Source organism: Dipodomys merriami, unplaced genomic scaffold, assembly GCF_024711535.1.
Source record: "Dipodomys merriami isolate MVZ:Mamm:240054 unplaced genomic scaffold, mDipMer1.0.p SCAF_30, whole genome shotgun sequence".
Taxonomy (NCBI): Eukaryota; Metazoa; Chordata; class Mammalia; order Rodentia; family Heteromyidae; genus Dipodomys; species Dipodomys merriami.
In genome coordinates this window covers 7,216,498-7,236,120 of record NW_027204493.1, presented here as the reverse complement: position 1 = coordinate 7,236,120, position 19,623 = coordinate 7,216,498, and the positions used below count along the sequence as shown (strand labels likewise).

The 19,623-nt window shown below is 37.6% G+C and overlaps 1 protein-coding gene across 1 annotated transcript in view; it reads right to left on the bottom strand.

The window, feature by feature from the left end:
- The window catches only part of C7 (complement C7), a 49,643-nt gene that overhangs the window by 9,635 nt on the left and 20,385 nt on the right, over window positions 1–19,623 (bottom strand). Inside the window, exons 8-14 of the mRNA XM_070041101.1 lie at window positions 19,091–19,334; window positions 15,698–15,808; window positions 12,186–12,352; window positions 8,163–8,391; window positions 7,255–7,426; window positions 5,874–5,961; window positions 2,858–2,990 (exon numbers count right to left, since the gene is read on the bottom strand). Of these exons, the coding sequence (XP_069897202.1) occupies window positions 2,858–2,990; window positions 5,874–5,961; window positions 7,255–7,426; window positions 8,163–8,391; window positions 12,186–12,352; window positions 15,698–15,808; window positions 19,091–19,334 (1,144 nt within the window). The remainder of the gene's footprint in view (window positions 1–2,857; window positions 2,991–5,873; window positions 5,962–7,254; window positions 7,427–8,162; window positions 8,392–12,185; window positions 12,353–15,697; window positions 15,809–19,090; window positions 19,335–19,623) is intronic.

Sequence of the window (19,623 nt, the reverse complement as noted above, 5' to 3'; positions counted from 1 at the left end):
ACATAGCACAACTCTAATTAGATATGATCCTCTTTGAAATTTTCAAAAGACCTATAGCCTTGCAACCACAAAAGTCTTTGGTGTTCTTTGGTTTCCCATCTTTATTCTTCCTTACTCAATTAAATTCATTGGCTCAAATATTCTACTTCAAAATAATATGCAGAGAAATATGCATAGTTATAGAGGTCATCATGATTTTTTTAGATTTGTCTCAGTATTAGAGCACCTGTCTGGAATGCAAAAGGTTGGGGTTCAATCTCCAACACTGAAATAAAATCCATTTTGCAATCTCTTTAGTGGACTTCAAACATTATTCTATAAACTATTGCTTTATTTATGTCATATGTTTCTTCTGAAACTTCATTCATTCATTTATTTAAAAACAACACTTATTAGGTACCTGTATTTTGCTAGATGTGTTATACACTGAAGAAGATACAGCAAAACACAAGGCTCAAATTGTGCCTTCATACTGTGCTAATATCTATCATTGGACTTGTTTGGTTCATGTCAGAATTGTTGGTTTCACTAATCTCTCCCCTTCCAAGACAAATAAATCTGTACAAAATTAAAAGAAAAAATGTTTCTGTGAGAATCAGAGAGCCACCCAAGTAGTTCAAGTCTGAAGGTCCAAGATTCCAGAAAAAAGGGAAGTTGAAGATGGTGATGACATTTGCTAATGCTGGCCTCCTTGAGGTGCTGGTAAATTTGAAGGGGAAAATAAATGGAAATAATGAAAGAAGCTCAACTGGGAACAAAAATGCTAAGAGAGCAAAACTTGGGATCCAGCACCGTAAAAAATGAGAAATCCAGGTTAGGATGTCCATTTCATTGGGATCGCCCAAGGGATAGGGACATCCTTAGAATAAAGGTAGAACAACTTGATTGCTTGCCAAAAACAAGACTCATCTCCTCTAAAGGAAAGTAACATTGTCCAAAGCCTTAAATTATATCTCCAATTTCTTATGCATAAAGTATAGAATTTAGTCAACATTTTAATCTAATAGCCAAAAAGACAAAAGATGTGGCCTCTTCCGTAGCACATATATGCTAAAATTAGAGTGATACAGAATTATTCCATTTTTTTTATTGACTGAAATTCAACAACAAAAAAGGTAATAGAGCTGGAGCCAGTGCTCAAGCCTGTAATCCTAGCTACTTAGGAAGCTGACATGTGAAGACCATAAGATCACAGTTCAAAGCCAGCCCAGACTGGAATGTTCATAAACTCTTATCTTCAATTAATCACCAAAAAGACCAGAAGCAGAGCTGTAGCTCAGAAGTGGTAGAGCACTAGACTTGAGCAAAAAAGCTCAGGACAGTGCCCAGGCCCTGAGAATGGCACATGCACACACACACACACACACACACACACACACACACACACACACACACACACACACACACAAAAACACACACACTCACACACACACACAATCAACATAGAAGAGATTTAAACAACAAAATCAATAGATATGGGCCTGCACAATTGGCAAAGATAATGACAAGATGGGGACTTTCAATTAAGAATTAGAAAGTATTCATTGAAACCCCATTGTACAGCTATTTAAAGATTTTTTTTTAATTAACTACTCTTTTTTTTTTTTTTTTTTTTTGCCAATCCTGGGGCTTGAACTCAAGGCCTGGGCACTGTCCCTGAGCTTCTTTTGCTCAAGGTTAGCACTCTACCACTTCAACCACAGCACCACTCCTGGCTTTTTCTGTGCATGTGGTACTGAGGAATCGAACCCAGAGATTCATGCATGATGGACACTCTATCATTAAGCCACATTCCCAGCCTTTAAAGAAATTTTTAAAATTTAAAGAATAACTAAGTATTTTTCTAAAGCAGAAAAAAGTGTAGTATCTAAAATTAAAAATGAAATCTAGGAAATAAATCAACAGAATTATTAAAAGAGTAAGTGAAATCAATAGAAAATATTAGAAAAAGAAAGTTTTATACACATATGTATATAATTTTTATATCTTCTGTGTATACAGCATACATACATATATGAATATCCCTATCAGAGTCTGATCTATATATATATATATATATATATATATGATCCTATATATGTGTATAAATAGGGTCATACAAACACACACTTACACATACACATACACACACACACACGTATATGATATATACGGCTTTCCTCCTAAAGAGCAGACAACTGATTTTTGGAAAATATATTCCTCTAGCTTTGTCTATCTACTTGCTGAGCAAACACATTCCAACTTTGATAGAAGCCATGGTTGATGTTATATGATCAAACAGAATGACCAAATAGATAAGCAATTCTTAATCCTATGATTATATCTAAACAGTATACCATCCAATGTGCTTAAGGATTAGTAGGATAATCAACTCTAGTAATTGAATTGTAAGTACTCGGTTTAACAGAGTTAGCACCCATCAGGAAACAATGGTTAAATCATCTGTAGGAAGGAAAACTGCTACAATTATAAACCGCAATGTGAGAAAGTCAAAATAAGTATGTATCATCCTATTAAATAGCAAAACAGAAACCAAAAATAAATAAGTAGATTTTTTATGTACTGGTTATCTTAGCCTGAAGACCTCTTCTAATTTGCACCAAGAACATTAAAATTGCAATAAAATTGACATCACTGATTGGGGACATAACTAGCTAGAGAATCACTCCTGAGACATAGATGGAATCATATCAGCCTTTCAGAAGAAGGAGGTCAAGACACAGGGTATATATATGGTAGTTTACCTCATCATAGTTGGGGCTAACATGGGTAGATATTTATCTTGACTCATTTGTTTCTTATTATTTCTTCATTATTCTCCTATCTAAAGTTACATAGTACAACCAAGGCCACTCACGCTGGCAACGCATTTCCCCAACAAGCCACTGTAAATCTTGTCCACATCTGGCAACAGGATCTCCAATAAGAGAGTATCCTTCATTGCAAGCATATACTATGTTTTTCCCAACAGGAAATGTGGCATCTTCTCCCTAAATCAAAATAAAGGATGAAGAGAAATATAGTTTGTCTGTTTTGTACTACAAAATAACTCTCTGTATTATTATTTGCCCTGTCAATTGGTTTGTTTAAATCATCAGCCACTGATATTCAAACAATTAATTTAGAAAACTGTGGGTGAAACTTTTTTCTTTATATAGTCCTATTAACAACAGCAGTGCCATTGATAATTGAAATAAAGTCATTAATGCCATGGTACTATAATGTATAGATTGCTCCTAAAAATACCAAGATCTACACGAAACAGTTTCTTAAAATTACTTTAGTTGAAACTATTCAAACAACATCTTTCTCTTACACTTTTAGAAAAAAGGTAATTTGGGGAGTAGGGGAATGTAGTCGTGGAGATGGGAGGGCAGGGATGGTAGGGGAAAAACAAAGGAGGAGGCAACAATGCTTGATAAGAAAAGTACTCATTACTTTGCTCATGTAATTGTAACCTCTCTATATGATATTTTCACAATAAAATCTCATTTTTTTAAGAACACACAAAAGAAAATAAAAGAAAAAGGTAATTTATCATTAGATTCTGAAAGTCCTCTCATGTTAAGGTATTATGTGCTGTTCATTGATAATATGATGTAATACATGCCAGCATAAACACACAGGAATGTCTAAATCCTAACAACAGCCTCAGAAAGTTTGTTCTCATGGAGGCTTTAAGGAAAACATAACATTGAACTCCCACCTCAAGCTCTTACTCCAATCTGTAAGGAAAGATGCATTGCTGCGGGTGATCAGTTGAGGGTACCCAACAGCCTAGAATTTGAGGAGATAAGCTCTTACAGATTTAAGGTGTGAACGTCTTGGGGATAATTATGCTTATTTTGGATTGTTCTTGGTTCTTTTCCTCATCCTCTGGCTCTCAGCTGCCTAGGGACATGGTGAAAAACCTTGAGTTTGGAGCAGGAAGGGTTTGGAACTGGTACCTATATTGGCATTTTTCTAGGAATTAAAACAACTCTTCCTGGTCCCTTCTCTCTACCATTCCTGCTAGTCCTTTCCCACAGAAATTGACCAATGACAGGTGGCCTAAACTGATGTCAAGCTGTGAGGAAAATCAAGAAGATCACATGTTTGTGTATGAGTCTAGCCTCGGGATCTTCCTCTACCTAGGGGACTTCTAGTGAGAAAAGTTTAACTTTACACTGTCCAAACTTAGCTCTCTATCAGAACAGTTTGTAACAATTAAAAAGTACACTCTTGGACAGGCACTGGGGGCTCATGCTTATAATCCTAGCTACTCAGCCAGCCCAGGCAGGAAAGCTCACAGGACTCTGATCTCCAATTAACCACCAGAAAACTGAAACTGGCATTGTGGCTCAAGTGGTAGAACACTAGCCTTGAGCAAAAGAGCTCAGGGACAGCGCCCAGGCTCTGAGTTCAAGCCCCATGACTGACAAAAAAAGTACATTCTCAAGCTCTACCCCAAGACTACTGAATCAGCAAAGTGAACAGGGGGCAAGTAGCAGTCTCTATTTTTAAGTTTACAAGGTGACTTTCTTTATGGTCAGTTTGTAGAAGAGCATTTGAAAACCCTAGCTCCTAAAAAGGCACCATATATTCTAAAGTTTGGCATGAAAACAGCTCTGGTTTGCTACGGTTTGTATTTTCTGGGCCTTATTCTCTAAGCATGTTATATTCAGGAATTGCATGGATTATGACCGACTGTAGTGGGACAGAACAGGCATTAAAGATGTTAAATCCCTATGTTTGTATCTTCCCCTCTCTACATTGGTCCCTCTCCCTTTCTTTTTTTTTTTTTTTTTTTTTTTTGTCGATAGTGGGGCCTGAACTTGGGCCTGGGCACTGTACCTCAGCTCTTCAGCTCAAGGCTAGTGCTCTACCGCTTGAACCATAGCGCCACTTCTAGCTTTTTCTGCTTATGTGGTGCTGAGGAATCGAACCCAGGACCTCATGCATGTGAGGCAAGCGCTCTACCACTGAGCCACCTTCCCAGTCCCCCCTCTCCCTTTCTATTTCTCATTCTCTCTTACATTTGGTGAAACTTGCATAAACTCTCAGTGACTATATGCTCAAAGACCTGAAACTTGAGAGTTAAGTCCTTCATTCAAAAAATAGAGCTGGCGGAAGTGGCGTTGTAGCTCAAGTGGCAGAGCGCTTGCCTTGAGCTGAATAGCTAAGGGACAGCACCCAGGCCCAGAGTTCAAGCCCCACGACCCACAAAAAAAAAAAAAAATAGAGCTGGCAGAATTAAGAGTATACTAATGAACTATATCTTCTTCATGAGTCATGAAGAGACTCTGGTAAAATTTGGGGCCAAGGCTTCATCATAAGACTAAGAACAGTCTTTACTCCTAATGTTGCAAAGCCTAATAAAGTCCCTTCAATAGCTGGTGATAGTGTTTCTTTCTGAACAAGAAAATCACTCAAAGTACAGTGATGTGTATCTCATCAGACACTGCCTGAACAACCTATTTGCTGACTCCTGGAATGAAATACTCATCACAAGTCCATTTTTTAAAATATTTTTCTCAGTGGCAAGAATAAGAAAAGTTCTTTAAGTTGAAGAATTTGTTCATAGACTGGGACGCTACTGTTCAGAATGGCAATGCTGAGTAGCCCTCCAACAGGATTATATTTCTTATTCAGTGGGCAGCCATATTGATTTCCCATTCAACAGAAGCTTGGGAGATTTTTCCTTCTTCAAAACTTCAATCCCCTTGGACTACAGAAGGAAAAATACTCACTAAAAGCCATTGACACTAAAACTAAAATACAAATATGAAATATTTTAGCATTTTTTTCATCAGGGAAGCAGAAAATAGATTCTGGTCAGGTGGCAAAAATAAAATTTGAATAGTACAAAGAAAAAAGTATCTTGTGTAACTAACTTGAACAAATCCATCTTTTAAGGCAGGAGGTGGTGGACAAAATTCTTTTGGACTCAAAGACAAAGGAAAACAATGTGGTTCAAGTAATCTGTAAGAGAAAAAAGGTTAATGTGGCTGATTAATACAGTTAAATATTTTGTACTATGCTCAATTTTTCCCTTGTGTCAAAGGTACATAAATAAAAAGTACAACTATAAGTACTTATCATTTTCAGAACCAGACACATGATCACATTCTATTGTAGAAAATTCAAATATAAACTCAACCTCTAAAATGTAATAGTTTAAATAGCTACCCAATCAGTAATATGAAAAACAAATAGAAAGAAAACAAAAAGAAAGCCTTTGAACAAGGTATGTGATTTATAGAGTTTATCTGTTTCAGAACCTACTTTTTTTCTTGCTGTTAGATTCTGAAATTCCTTTAACACAGAATTATTTCTGTATTGGGGCTGAGGGCCTGGCTCAAGTGTTAACGCTGCAGTCTAGCAAGTATGAGGTTCTGAGTTCAAACCCCAACACTGCCAATTTTTTTAATGTAAAATTAAGTTTGTAATGAAAATAAAGTAATTAAGAGTTAGGGATCCTTAGAGATGACACAAAATTATGAAACATATATCTCATTGAGTTAAATTAAAGCGAGTTAAGTTTAAATCTTTCTAATGCTATGTTTCTAACGCATTTATAAGATTATTTCTTTGTTGCTTTGTATGTCCCTCCCCCACAGTGTAACCCCCGCTTTCACTATATTTGATGTCAGTATAACATGTGGAGGAGATGGGGGCAAACAAGTCGTTTAAGGATTCAGGTGGACCTGTTGCAACAATGAGAAGTACAAAATGTCATGTCAAAACCAGCTTTACAATGTCGGTGGGGGGGGGGAGGGGGTATAATTGGGTGGGGGGAGGGGGGAGGCTGGGAAGGGAGGTGAAGGGTAAACAAAGGAGGAGGCTGCAATGCTTGGTAAGAAATGTATGCATTATCCTGCCCATGTAATTGTAGCCCCTCTGTACAGTATGTTCTCAAATAAAATAAAATAATATTTAAAAAAAAAAAAATCTTTCTAATGCTGCCATGACGTGCTCCATGCTTGCTGCAGAGGGCGCTGCGCTCTACATAACTGTGTCTTGGTTGGTTGGTTGGTTGGTTGACAGGTTGATCTTTAAGTATTGGACAAAGGAGTTGCCATCCAACAAAGCGTTTTGTGAATACAATGCTTCTTGGTTCATGTGACCCCTTTTGAACATTCTCATCCCTCCTTCCCCCTCACCGCCCTTTCCCTCACTATTTTTAATCGTGTAGACTATGCACTGCCTTTTCCTTCTTTTTTAACTGCATTCTCCCTCCCTTATCTCTTCATGCATCAGTCTGGTCTCCATTACCGCAGATGCTCCAGCTCCTCGTCCTGGCATGGCCTGCTGTCAGTTGTTTCGCCAATACAGGCCTTTCCACCCCCACTAGGAGATGGGTTATTGCATTCTCGACTCCTTGTTTTCTTCCCTTGAACACAGGGGCCCCAAGTGGTCCAGCAACTCCAGCCTCCATCAACCCCTCCTGTAAGAGAGAAGCCCTTCAGTAAACTCTGCCAGAGGAAGACTTGGAAGCTTCGTGTGCTGCCTCCTGTTAGTGTGTTTACGATGGGGGAGAGAAAATTCTGGGATCTGATTGCCTTTTCTCTGCTCCCTGAGGTTTCCTACAACAGTCAAAACAGGATGTCCATATTAAGGCTATATTTGTGCTGGGGGTTGTATAACTGCTTCAGAGCACATTCATGGACATTTATCTTTACTTCTCTCAACAAGGAAGCAAGGTGGACAGGAAGTATGACCATTTCCATTTAGTAGACATGGCATCTCCAAGTGGTTCAATGCAGTGCTTCTTGGTGCCATGGCTGCCGAGAGCCACATCCAGATGTTAACTTGGTCTTATCACTTAGTCCAGGTGTTTTTGGTATCCCAACAGTCCCTCAATAAGACAAGTATGTTCCTGTATCTAAAACACTGGCTTGGTGTGAAGACAATATAACCTACAAGGTCCTCTCAACTGTCAAATCCCAGGGCTGGTGATACACAAAGTGAGAAAATGCAGTAAACAGAAGAAATGTCTCTAATTCACCAGCTTTACCACCTTCCAGCATCCTTCTGCAATCTACTTGGCCCATCCTGGCCTCCTTCTACCTCAAATGTGACTTCACGTCTTCACTCACAAAGCAGTGCAATTTAGGGACAGAGGAAAGGGTCATTTCCTTGCCATCTGTCTACTGTAACGAGACAAAAACTAGCACACTGACCTGCTTGATTCCCTACCAGAACTCCTTGCTCACATGCCACGCCAAATGTGTATGGTTTGCAATGACACTGACACTGGGTCCCGGCAACGGTGGCTATGCCACCATTTTGGCAAGGCTGACAATGGCAGGGGTCCGATTCATCCAGATACTCCTCGAGAGCCCGTTTCAGGTACAATCTCTTCACAGAGGCACAAGGTACTTCCTTTACCAGCTCATATAAAGGTGTCAGCTACACATGTAAAGAAAGATAGAGTTGTCAAGCTCAGAGCTTTAGGTGAGAATGTCTCTTTTCACACATAGACAGAAGATTCATTCAAACAAAAGGAAAACTACTCATAGCATTACAGTAGTCCCTTGGCCCTTAGAGAATATGTGTTTTTCCTATATGTACATACTTAAGATAAAATTTATTATTAAGCATAAAAATAGATTAACAACAATGGCTAATAATAAAATGGAGCAACTATAACAGAAGTTTTAATCTATGAATTATTTTCCAGAATTTTCCATGCAATATCTTCAGACCACAGTTGACCTAAAACTAAGGAAAGTAAAACTACAGATAAAGGGTGACTGCTGTGTAATTGTTTACTGATCTTATAAAAACAAAGAAAGCGATTCACTGTCTTTGCAACAAAATTATAACCTAGGAAATATTAGAATCCAGACAGAATTTCTTGTAGCTTATGTGTATGCATGAATTAATTTCATTAAAAAAAAGAAGAAACCACCATTGGGCACCGGTGGTTTACATCTGTCATCCTAGCTACTCAGGAAACTGAGATCTGAGGATCACCATTCAAAGCCAGCCCAGGCAGGAAAGTCCATGAGACTCTCATCTCCAATTAACAAAAACCAGAAGTGGAGCTGCATATCAAGTAGTAAGGGAAGGAAGGAAGCAAGCAAGCAAGCAAGCAAACACACAGAATATCCATTTTCTAGTTAATGGAAGATTATCTGCAAGACAATACATTATCACTGCCCAAACAGGATGGAAGAAAAAGAAATACATTTAAATTACATCAAAGAAACAAGTGTTATTAAATTTAGAAGTAAATTTTCTGACTCTGAGAGATTCAATATCTCTTTGGTGGAGACCACAGACTCTTTCCTGGAGAAATTTATAATACATAGACATTATTACTCTGTGTGGATTATTGCAGAAACTCTGGAGCTCACAGATGTGCTGGCTAAATTTAAACAGCCTGAATTCCCAGGAGCAAAATGGCTCTGCCTTGTGACATGGCCCGTTTCTGCAGTGTGTCTCATCATGGGCAGGTTTTTAGACTGTCACTCTAATATCACTAACACATAACTGGGAAGAGGCTCTTAGAAGTACTTGACCTTGACTCATCCTTTGCTTGCACACCTCTGTTCTTTCCCTGGTGCTTTCTTGCCCAAGGAATACATTGGGTCTAGGGTGGCTTATGGTCCTGTATGGAAAAGCAGGTCCTTGGGTCGATGAAAGAATCCCTGTTTTTCCCCTCATTGATAATTTAGAATTTCTCTATAGAATGTCTGCAGCAGTAATGATGAACAAAGGTTATCTCCAACATGAATGGTGGCCTCTTCAGAGTTTCCAGGAACATCATCTATGGTGATTCCTACCTATAATCCAGGTAAATAGAAGCTGAGGCATGAGGATCATGAGTTTCAGGTCAGCTTGGGATACGTAGCAAGACCTTGTCTCAGAAACAAAACAAAGACCATCCAGGAAAAATTCACCCTGCACTCCTTACACAGAGTCTAATGTGTGAATTCAACAGCCAGAAGGTTCTTGAGGAGCTGTTGTAGTTTTTTGGGTTGGGTTTTTTTTTGTTTATTTGTTTATAAAATATGGACAAGTATCTTAATTGTTTAAAATTAGGTTTTGCTGAGACATAGCTTGATTACCATGGAAATGAAATAGATCATAAAACCAATCCTTCTATAGCATTCATTTTGAAAATGTGAATTGCTTCTGTTGAGATTGACAAATTAGGAAAGACCCAAACATATTGAATGTTTTGGCTTTTCTTACATACAACCTTATCTCCAAGAAAAATAGGGTGTACATAGAAAACCACATGCTGCTGAACTAGTCTACATAGCAATATATGAAATGAACAGGTAGAAACTTACCTCAAACATCTGTGCTGATATTTTGTGTATTATACATAGATAGATAGATAGATAGATAGATAGATAGATAGATAGATAGATAGATAGATAGATAGATAGATAGATAGATAGATAGATAGATAGATAGATAGATTGGGGGGTACGGTCGTGGAGCCTGAACTCTGGGCCTGGGTGCTGTCCCTCAGCTCTTCAGCTCAAGGCTAGCGCTCTACCACTTGAGCCACAGCGCCACTTCCGGCTTTTTTCTTTTTGCTTATGTGGTGCTGAGGAGTCGAACTCAGGGCCTCAGGCATGCAAGGCAAGCACTCTACCATTGAGCCACCTTCCCAGCCCTATTTTGTTATTATAAATTACATCCATTCATCTGGTATTACAACTGTCCATCAGATTTCTAATTTCCCTTCTTCCACTTCCTGTTAACTCACAATCTGAAATCTTTCCCATAGCTTTTTTCTAGGCAGTGTATTATATTTATTGTAGCATGGATTCATTTCTTAATAACACATTGTAAAGCCAGGCTACCTAGTCAAATTACAGAAACAACAAAGATATCCCACAACAGAGTAGATTAAGCATATATCCATATGTATACAGATATATGAATATATATGTGCATCTATGTGAATTTTATTCCACCATCAGGAAGAAGAATACAATGTCATTTGCAGAGAAATGGATGGAAAAAATTAGGGTTAGTGAAGTCAGTCAGGCCCAAAGAGACAAATGGTACATGGTTTGTTTGTTTGTTTTTTCTCATATGTGGAAGTTAGATCTAAATTATAAACATATATAGAAACATATACAGGACCATATGTATAGCTACACAATCGAATTGACTAAGGTATGGTATACCTAAGAGTGTATTCCAATGGATTTAACTGAACAGTTAACTGACAGTTTAACAAAATGAATACCAGAAAGTTGAAATGTGTTTTGCCTGAGTGGAGAAGAGTTTAAGGGGAGAGGGGAGATGAATGGAGAGAAGGCTAGGTGAGTACAATCATAGTATTCAATGTGAAAACAGAATAAGGTAACTTAGGAGGATGGGGGGGTGGATAGATTCATGGGAGAAGGATATTTTTTTATATAATCAGCATTACAGATGGTGTTTCTTTTTCTTTTTTGGGGGAAGAGAGGTGTTTTTGTTTTCTTTTGTTTTCTTTTGTTTTGAGTCAGGGTCTCACTGTATAGCTAAGCCTAGGCTGACTACAAATTTGCCACCTTGCTGCTTCAGCCTCTCAAGGACTAGGATTAAATGCATGCATGATGATGCCCAGCAGATCAGATGTCTTTGAATGTTATGTCTCCTAACTCTAGTTTCCTGTAAGTCCTTCTCTCTTTATTGTGCAATTTTGCATAGCTGAGTGCTTTTAAGGAATATATGTGTTGTGCTCTACAAAAGAAGCTACTAAATCAATAAAACATCCCAAATTACTCCAGACAACTTGATATTATCTGAGTTTACAAGAATTCAGGAGTCCATGAATCATGACCACAGAAAAGAAGGTGATTGGACAAATGGAAGAGCAAAAAGTCTACATTCCTTTCTCTTGTAAAAATAAAAAATTAAGTTTAAAACTGTAAATTTTCTGAATTAGAAAGCCAAAGGAAATATAACCAAATTTGGGTCAAAAGTTAAAAATGCAAAAGTTAAAAATTTCTCTTGTGATTTACAAAACATTTAACTGTCAAAACACAAATGTGAATTCAGCAGCTAAAATACCTTCTGTTTCCTAGTATTATGTATGCACTCATTTTACTATATGAAACATAATTGGAATATAGAAAATGCTAATTATAACCAGTTCTGTTTCAGAACCCTGATTTCATTTCATTTCATTTCATTTCCCAATGAAAATAAACATGACTGCTTCCTACTGTTTTAAGCGGAGCATCACATACCTTTTGTTTTATGACTTGGGGAAGATTAGTCACCGATTGTGCCCAGGCAGAATATCGCCTTTTGTTTCCAGCAGGATTGTCCAAATCTAGGAAACTAAGACCAGCTACAAATGCTGCTTCTCCCCCTGTGATAAATGGGTCTCCTCGCAGCACATTGCTCTGGGTTCCTACACAGGAGAAAGCAGGTGAACTAAGAATCCACAAATAAGATGAAAATGAGAAATGAGAAAAGTCTGCAGAGTATTTTTTAATGCCACCAAACTGCATGGCATTCTAGGAAAAGCAAAGCCATTGAGACAGTAAAAAAAAAAATTGAGTGATGTGGGGGTGGAGTAGACAAATATGCAGAGCACAGATGATTTCTGTGTATTACTACAATGGCAGCTATGTGTCATTATCTACTTATCAAAACCCATAAAAGGTGCCCCACCGTCAGCAACCCCAAAACGAGGGTTAGGGAATAATGACATGTTAATAATGGTTCATCACATGACCTCTTCTTTTTTTATTATTGTAAAGGTGATATACAGAAGGGTGACCATTAGAAAGTCAGGTAAAGAGTACATTTCTTTTTGAACAGATCCACAGTTTGACAGTAGCTGATATTACAAAAGTTTTGTTAATGTTTTCAATGTTCACATTTTGAAGGAAAATGTCATTCTTCCAAGATGCATCCTATATTTACAGGTAAAATATCATATTGTCTAAAACTTACTTTCAAATGGTCCTATAAACCTGACTTACATAATGGTAAACCCTCTGTGTATCACCTTTATGATAACAATTAATAAGTGGTTCTAAGGCAAGTGCCAGTGGCTCACACTTGTAATCCTAGCTACTCAGGAGGCTGAGATCTGAGAATCACGGTTCAAAGACAGCCTGGACAGGAAAGTCCTCATGAGACCCTTATCTCCAATTAACCACTCAAAAACCAGAAGTAGAGCTATGGCTCAAAGTGATAGAGCACTAGCCTTGAGCAAAATAGCTTAGGGACAGTGCCCAGGGCCTGAGTTCAAGCCCCACAACCCACAAAAACAAAAAAGGCATTTAAAATACATAATATATGCTGCTACATAATCAGTCCATATTATTTATATTATATATAGATAGATATAGAAAAATGTCAAAATACTAATTGTTACATATAGGAGAAAGGTATATGATTAATAATGAGTATATTTTCCAACTTTTCTGCATGTTTGAAAATTTTTGTATTAAAGTGTTGGAGAGAAAAAATTTCCTTGTATCTGGTCTACTAACAATGAAACAAAAAGGAGCTGTTAATTAACAGGAATACATTACCTAACACATGATAAGTGTTCTGAAAAGTTTGAATGTTAATTGAATTCTTTTTTTCCATTTATATGCCTCATCATTTCAGAAATATTTTTATCTCCATTTATAACTGGTTCTTACATAGGTCATGACTAGAAATTCCTAATTGTACAGATCTCATCTTGAGTGATTTCCATTTCCTTTCTTACAACTGTCCAAATTTTGTGATTTCTCAAAATGAGCACATTGTACTTTTATACAATGAGAAATTATGAAAGCCTGATATTTTTAATAAATTACCTGAGTGCTTCCTCACCTTCATTGCTAGTTATGGCTTTGATATGCAAATAGGTATCTTTTAAATGTGGTGCATGACAAAGTTTAGGCCCAGAGCTATGGAGGACAACCAGGCTGCAGATTTAACCCCAAGTACGACCAATTGAAGAACATCTCAGAGAATAAGCCTTGGAATCAACATTTTAATAGGCTTCCCAGAGGGATCTTGATGTACACCAAAGTTTGAGAATCATCACCCTATCATAGCTGCTTCAAAACCACAGTGTAACAAGCCAGTTCTCTCATGTGCTTCTCCAGACTCTCATCAGTGCTCTGCTGAAAAAGGCAGCCCAAGGTTAACAGTGAAGCTAGACTATGAAACTAAATGTACTGTGTTTTTAGTCCATGTCTGGTTCTCAGTAGCTATGAGCTTGAACAGCCTTATCTGTGCCACAGTGCCCCTGTCTGTTTAATAGGTAGGAAATAATTAGTAATGCCTACTTCTTAGGTAGGAGGAATACATTGGACAGCACGTGAAAAAAAAATATTTAAAATTGCATTGAATAGGAAATGGACTCTTTGCCTTGCTCATGTAACTGTAACCCCTCTGTACAGTATCTTTACAATAAAACCTATATATTAAGAAAAAATAAAATTGTGCTGAATATATAGTGCTTTGTTCAATTCAAATAACATAAAATTACTGAGCAGCCTTTAATTGCCAATGCAGCTGATGAAAAGCCTTATTTCCAGTTGTATGACCAGAACATTATTTTCCCTTAATTCAAGTCTTTCCTCTTTCACGTTGGTGGTACACTGAAGATGAGCACTTTCTCTGGCCTATTCACTTTTGTACCTCAATGCCTAGATCAAGGCATGGCAAGTGAGTGACTACACAAACCTGGCTTCGCTACTCTGTCTTCCTCCTTGCTGTAGTCATTTACCAACATCTGGGGGATCCTGCTTCCTACTGGCCACTCTAGCACTTGTATCAGTCTTCACCCCAACTTCTGTCATTACCCAGGAGGACATAAAGTCTAATTCTTCCCAGTCCATAGCTTCCCAGCATGAATTGAAGTCGCATTTCCATCCCCATCACACTATGAATCTCTTCCTTTCATGGCAAGTAAATTTTAATCTCCTAGTCCAACAAACATTTTTTTTTCATTTTTTTACTTGATTTCTATCATTGTGCGCTCTCTCTCTCTCTCTCTCTCTCTCTCTCTCTCTCTCTCTCTCTCTCTCTCTCTCTCTCTCTCTCTCTCTCTCTCTCATTATTTTCCAGCTCTTCTGTTTCTTATCTTGACAGGTCATTCCTTTTCCATCTTTCTTCTTTCTCTACAACTTAACCTCTGCATTCCTCCCTTGAATCAGACAGGGGCACTGTGGCACACATAGAGTGTTCAAGCTCATAGCTACTGAGAACCAGACATGGACTAAAAACACAGTACATTTAGTTTCATTGTTAACCTTGTGCTGCCTGTTCTAGAGGAAAAGAATTAGCCAACACTGATGAGGGTCTGGAGAGGCACACACAAGAGGGACTGGCTTGTTAGACACTGTAGTTCTTAATCACCATTCATTCCACTGTCATTTTTATGGAGGAAGAAAGTAGTATTCCTGAGAATACATTACAAAACAGAAGAAATACCCTGAACCGGGAATAATGTGTCACTATCATGATATAGGAAAGAGAGAGCAGAGGCAAATATGATCAAGTAAGACAAGCTAAGTGTGTTCATCTGTGTTCTCAGCAATTTGGGAGGTGTGTCCAGGTTGAACACAGGTGTTCTAGGCCATGTTGAGCAATCTTGAGACACCCTGGTTCACAAACAAAACTAAATGGAAGAAAAATGCAAAGTAGAAACCCTGCTAACACTTCAAAAGTTGTTGGAAAGTAAAAATTAGCCACAAAGGAGCTAGTGACTACTGTGGTAATTCCAGTCTTTCTTCTTGTTTACCTGAAGCTGATTTTAACGCATCTTCCAGTTCCTTGCATTTGGACCGTGATGATGTAAAGATAAACTTGAAATCAGAGGAACTGCACCCCTTCTCCTCTCTTGAACCCGAACCTGAGAGAGTGGATGCAAAAAATGTTGTATTTAAATGTTCTTGGAATTCTTACTAACCCTCATTCATTAAGGAGTATTACCACCATCTGCAAGCTAATTGTAATAATTACTGTGTTGTTTTAAGAGACCTATTCTACACTATCTAGTTGTTCTCAATCTCTCTGCCTGCATTATCTTTAATAAAAATAATTTCACATAAAAAATGTTGTGCTTAATTTCTGCATAAAGACCACCTTTGAGATGTACTCAGGTGTGGGAGCAAGATTGAGAAGTTGTCAACTGTCTCTGTGGCTGTTTACTGAAGAGTGATGTGATTTGTACATTTTCAAATGTTATTGAAGGGCCAAAGTTAAAAAAAAAAACATTTTAGCTTTTGTTATTATACTCCTATTAGCTTTAAGAAAAAAAAATAGGGAGAGGAAACAAAGCCGGGCACCAGTGGCTCACGCCTGTAATCCTAGCTATTCAGGAGGCTGAGATCTGAGGATGGTAGTTCCAAGCCAGCCCAGGCAGGAAAGTCCACGAGACTCTTATCTCCAATTAACCACACTCAGAAAACTGGAAGTGGCACTGTGGCTCAAGCTGTAGAGTGCTCACCTTGAGCTTAAAAGCTGAGAGACAGTGCTCAGGCCCAGAGTTCAAGCCCCACAACTCACACACACACACACACACACACACACACAAAAAGATGAATTTCCACATAAAAACTAGGGGAATTCAAAATGGAAAAAACCCAAAGAATTATACCTTATACCATCTAACCAGCTTCGTAGGCTAGAACAAATAGGAAAACATAGGAATATAGTGACTTCCAGCCACTACTGGAGATCCCAAAAACTGGATTCTGATACTATTAGAATTCCTAAAATTTAATTTTACTGATAGTCTCTCTGTCATTGGCATCTGTGTTTTCTTACATCTCCTTCCTGTAACGCAACCAAAGGATCAGGCCATTTCTATTCAATATTAAATAGCATGTCACCAATAAAATTATGTAGGTAGAACAGAAAGATATAATGAGCTGGTATATAACTCAGTGGTGGAATAAACACATAGCATATACAAGGCCCTAGGTTGAATTTCCAGCACTGCAAAGTAATAATAATATATTTTACTGAAAATGTAATAGTACTAATATGTTTGACTAAATATTTATTTTGATATAATTTTAACTAACTACATTAGAACAGTCTCAAGATTACTTTTTTATTTTTATAAGTGAAACTAGAGTATTAATTTAGATTTTTTTTTTCTCAGAAAGAACACCATGATACATTGAATTGGTCTTTGTGAGTGTGATTAAAAATGATAAAACAAGATAATAAAGACTATGGAAGCCTTTATGGAGATAGAGTACAAACTAAAAGAGGAGGAATTTCCTCAAAAGAGGAAGTTGTATGTAGTTTTCTGTCTGCTGTAACAAAATACTATACGTTGGTATAGATTAGCCTCTCCATCTTTTAGAAACATTGTGGGTATAAATAATATCACAGGGCTGGAAAGGTGGCTCAGTGGCAGAGTGCTTGCCTTGCATGCATGAGACCCTGAGTTCAATTCCTCAGCACCACATAAGCAGAAAAGGCCAGAAGTGGCTCAAGTGGTAGAGTGCTAGCCTGGAGCTGAAGAGTACAGGGACAGTGCCCAGGCCCAGAATAAAGTCACTGTTTTTATTTTATTTAAATTAGAGCTTTAGGAAGAGCATAAACTGCCCAGGAGTAAAATTTTACCCAAAGGAAAATTTTACCAACTTTGTTTTCATTTATTTAATCCTCTTCAATTTTTTTAAATGTTATTATACACAAGGGCAGGAAGTGAAACTGTGTAAAACAACCTACTTGCCAGGTTGATTATGTGAACAAATAATGACTGTCTTTGCTACAAAAATCTATGTTTGAGCACTCATTTTAACTTATGAGGTTAGAAGCGTTCAAATTCAAGTGAAATGTTATCTGTCAAAGAACTGGGAGAAAAAAAGACCCAGCTCGTTGAATAGAAACAGAAACACATTATATTTCACCCATGAGGAAACACTACAAAACATGTCTGTGTCTCATCTAAAGAAATTGTGTTTTTCTCCAAGGCTATCACAGAATCCTGGCTGAAAAGCAAGACGTTGAAGTGACTTAGGATGGAGAAGGAAGTGTCCAGCCACAGGACAAAGTCAGGAAGGGGAAGGCTCCACACCAATCTCTCATCTGAACAGAAGGATATAGTCCTCTTCTCTATATCAAGCCCCTCTGAGCATAATTCAGTGGTGGGATCTGGTTCTAACAAAAGTGGAATCATTTAGCAGCACCAGGGCATGGGGGAAAAGCTAACTATGAAGCCAGTTCGATCTATGTTTTTTGTTTTTTGTTTTTTTGTTCTTTATATATATATATATATATATTATAAAGACACTGTACAGAGGGGTTACTGTTACAGAGGGGTTAGAGGTAATGAGTCCATTTCCTCATCGAGCATTGTTACCCCTCCTTTATTTTTCCCCTACCATCCCTTTCCTCCTGACCTCCCCAACTCCTCCCTCCGCACCCGCCCCCACCATCCAATCTCCAACCCCCTTGTACATCTTATTGTTACAATGGTTCATCCTATATCCTTATTTCAGCATTTTGTTATTTCCCTCCCCTCCCCAAATTAGAAAAATGTATATACAAGATGCAGGACACTGGAATCGACCTAGGTTTAAGTAGCATCCTTATAACCTACGTGACCTGGAAGAGTTCCATGATAGCATAGTGTCTCTATCTCTGAATGCACAGGAAAGGGGTCATAGTACCCATCTCAATGAGTGGAAGTGAAGATTTCTGCTGGGAAGACATTTAATAACTTTCAACTACTGTTACAAGTATTAGGTAATAAGCAAACTGGTGATATTCAGAGCAGATAGTTTTAAAGGAAGTTTTAATGATAAGGAACAAAGGTAAACAGAACATGTATTTAAAACGCTTTCATTCCTAGAATATCATTTAGCTTCCTCAAGAAATACTCTTTAGTTTGAGAAACAGGAAAAACTATAAAGTATTCTAAAAATCCAACACTCTCTGGAGATAGACAATAAAAATAATGGCTTAACTCAGAGTATTATTCAAAGAGGAAAGAGACATTTCGTAAGCCATGTAAGAATTTGAAGACTTTAATAAATTCTTGCAGTTTTGGAGATCTTTGCAATATAAATCTCCTTCAATTTTTAAAGATCAAGAATATCACTTACCTACATGATATTTCCCCTTCTTAAAATCTCTGAAATTCTTTTAGATAAAAAAAAATTAAATACAGTACCACTTTGTTTGATCTCTCCTGAGTCCACATAAAATATAACTCTGTATTCTCCTCCTAAGGATCCAGAGTGCAGATAATGTGTCCCATACAGGTCAATTAATCTTCGGTAGGCACTATAGTCATACAGAGAAGGTAGGTGGGAAAGTTCTTTCCAGAATGGCTCCGCAAGTTGTAAAGATTCTGGATTGTTATTAATGAATTGAGCCACTTCAACAGTATTCTGAATAACTAACAATTTATAACTCTGTGGGGATAGGAAGGAATGAAAGTTTTAGACAGAAGATTTTTTAATCATGAAAACAATTCCCATGTGCAGTATCTTTACAATAAAAATATATATTAAAAAATAAAAATAATTTCCTATCCAATGTTTCCATTAGTGTTCATCTCCAATCAACTCAGTCTTATTTTTTATGAATTATGAGTTGCCTTCTGGGCCTATCCAAATGAAGTAACCTAGGGAATTTGGAAGTCTCAAATTGGAAAAATATTATTCCTTTCACATACCACCTGAAGTCTCTATTTCTCTTCAA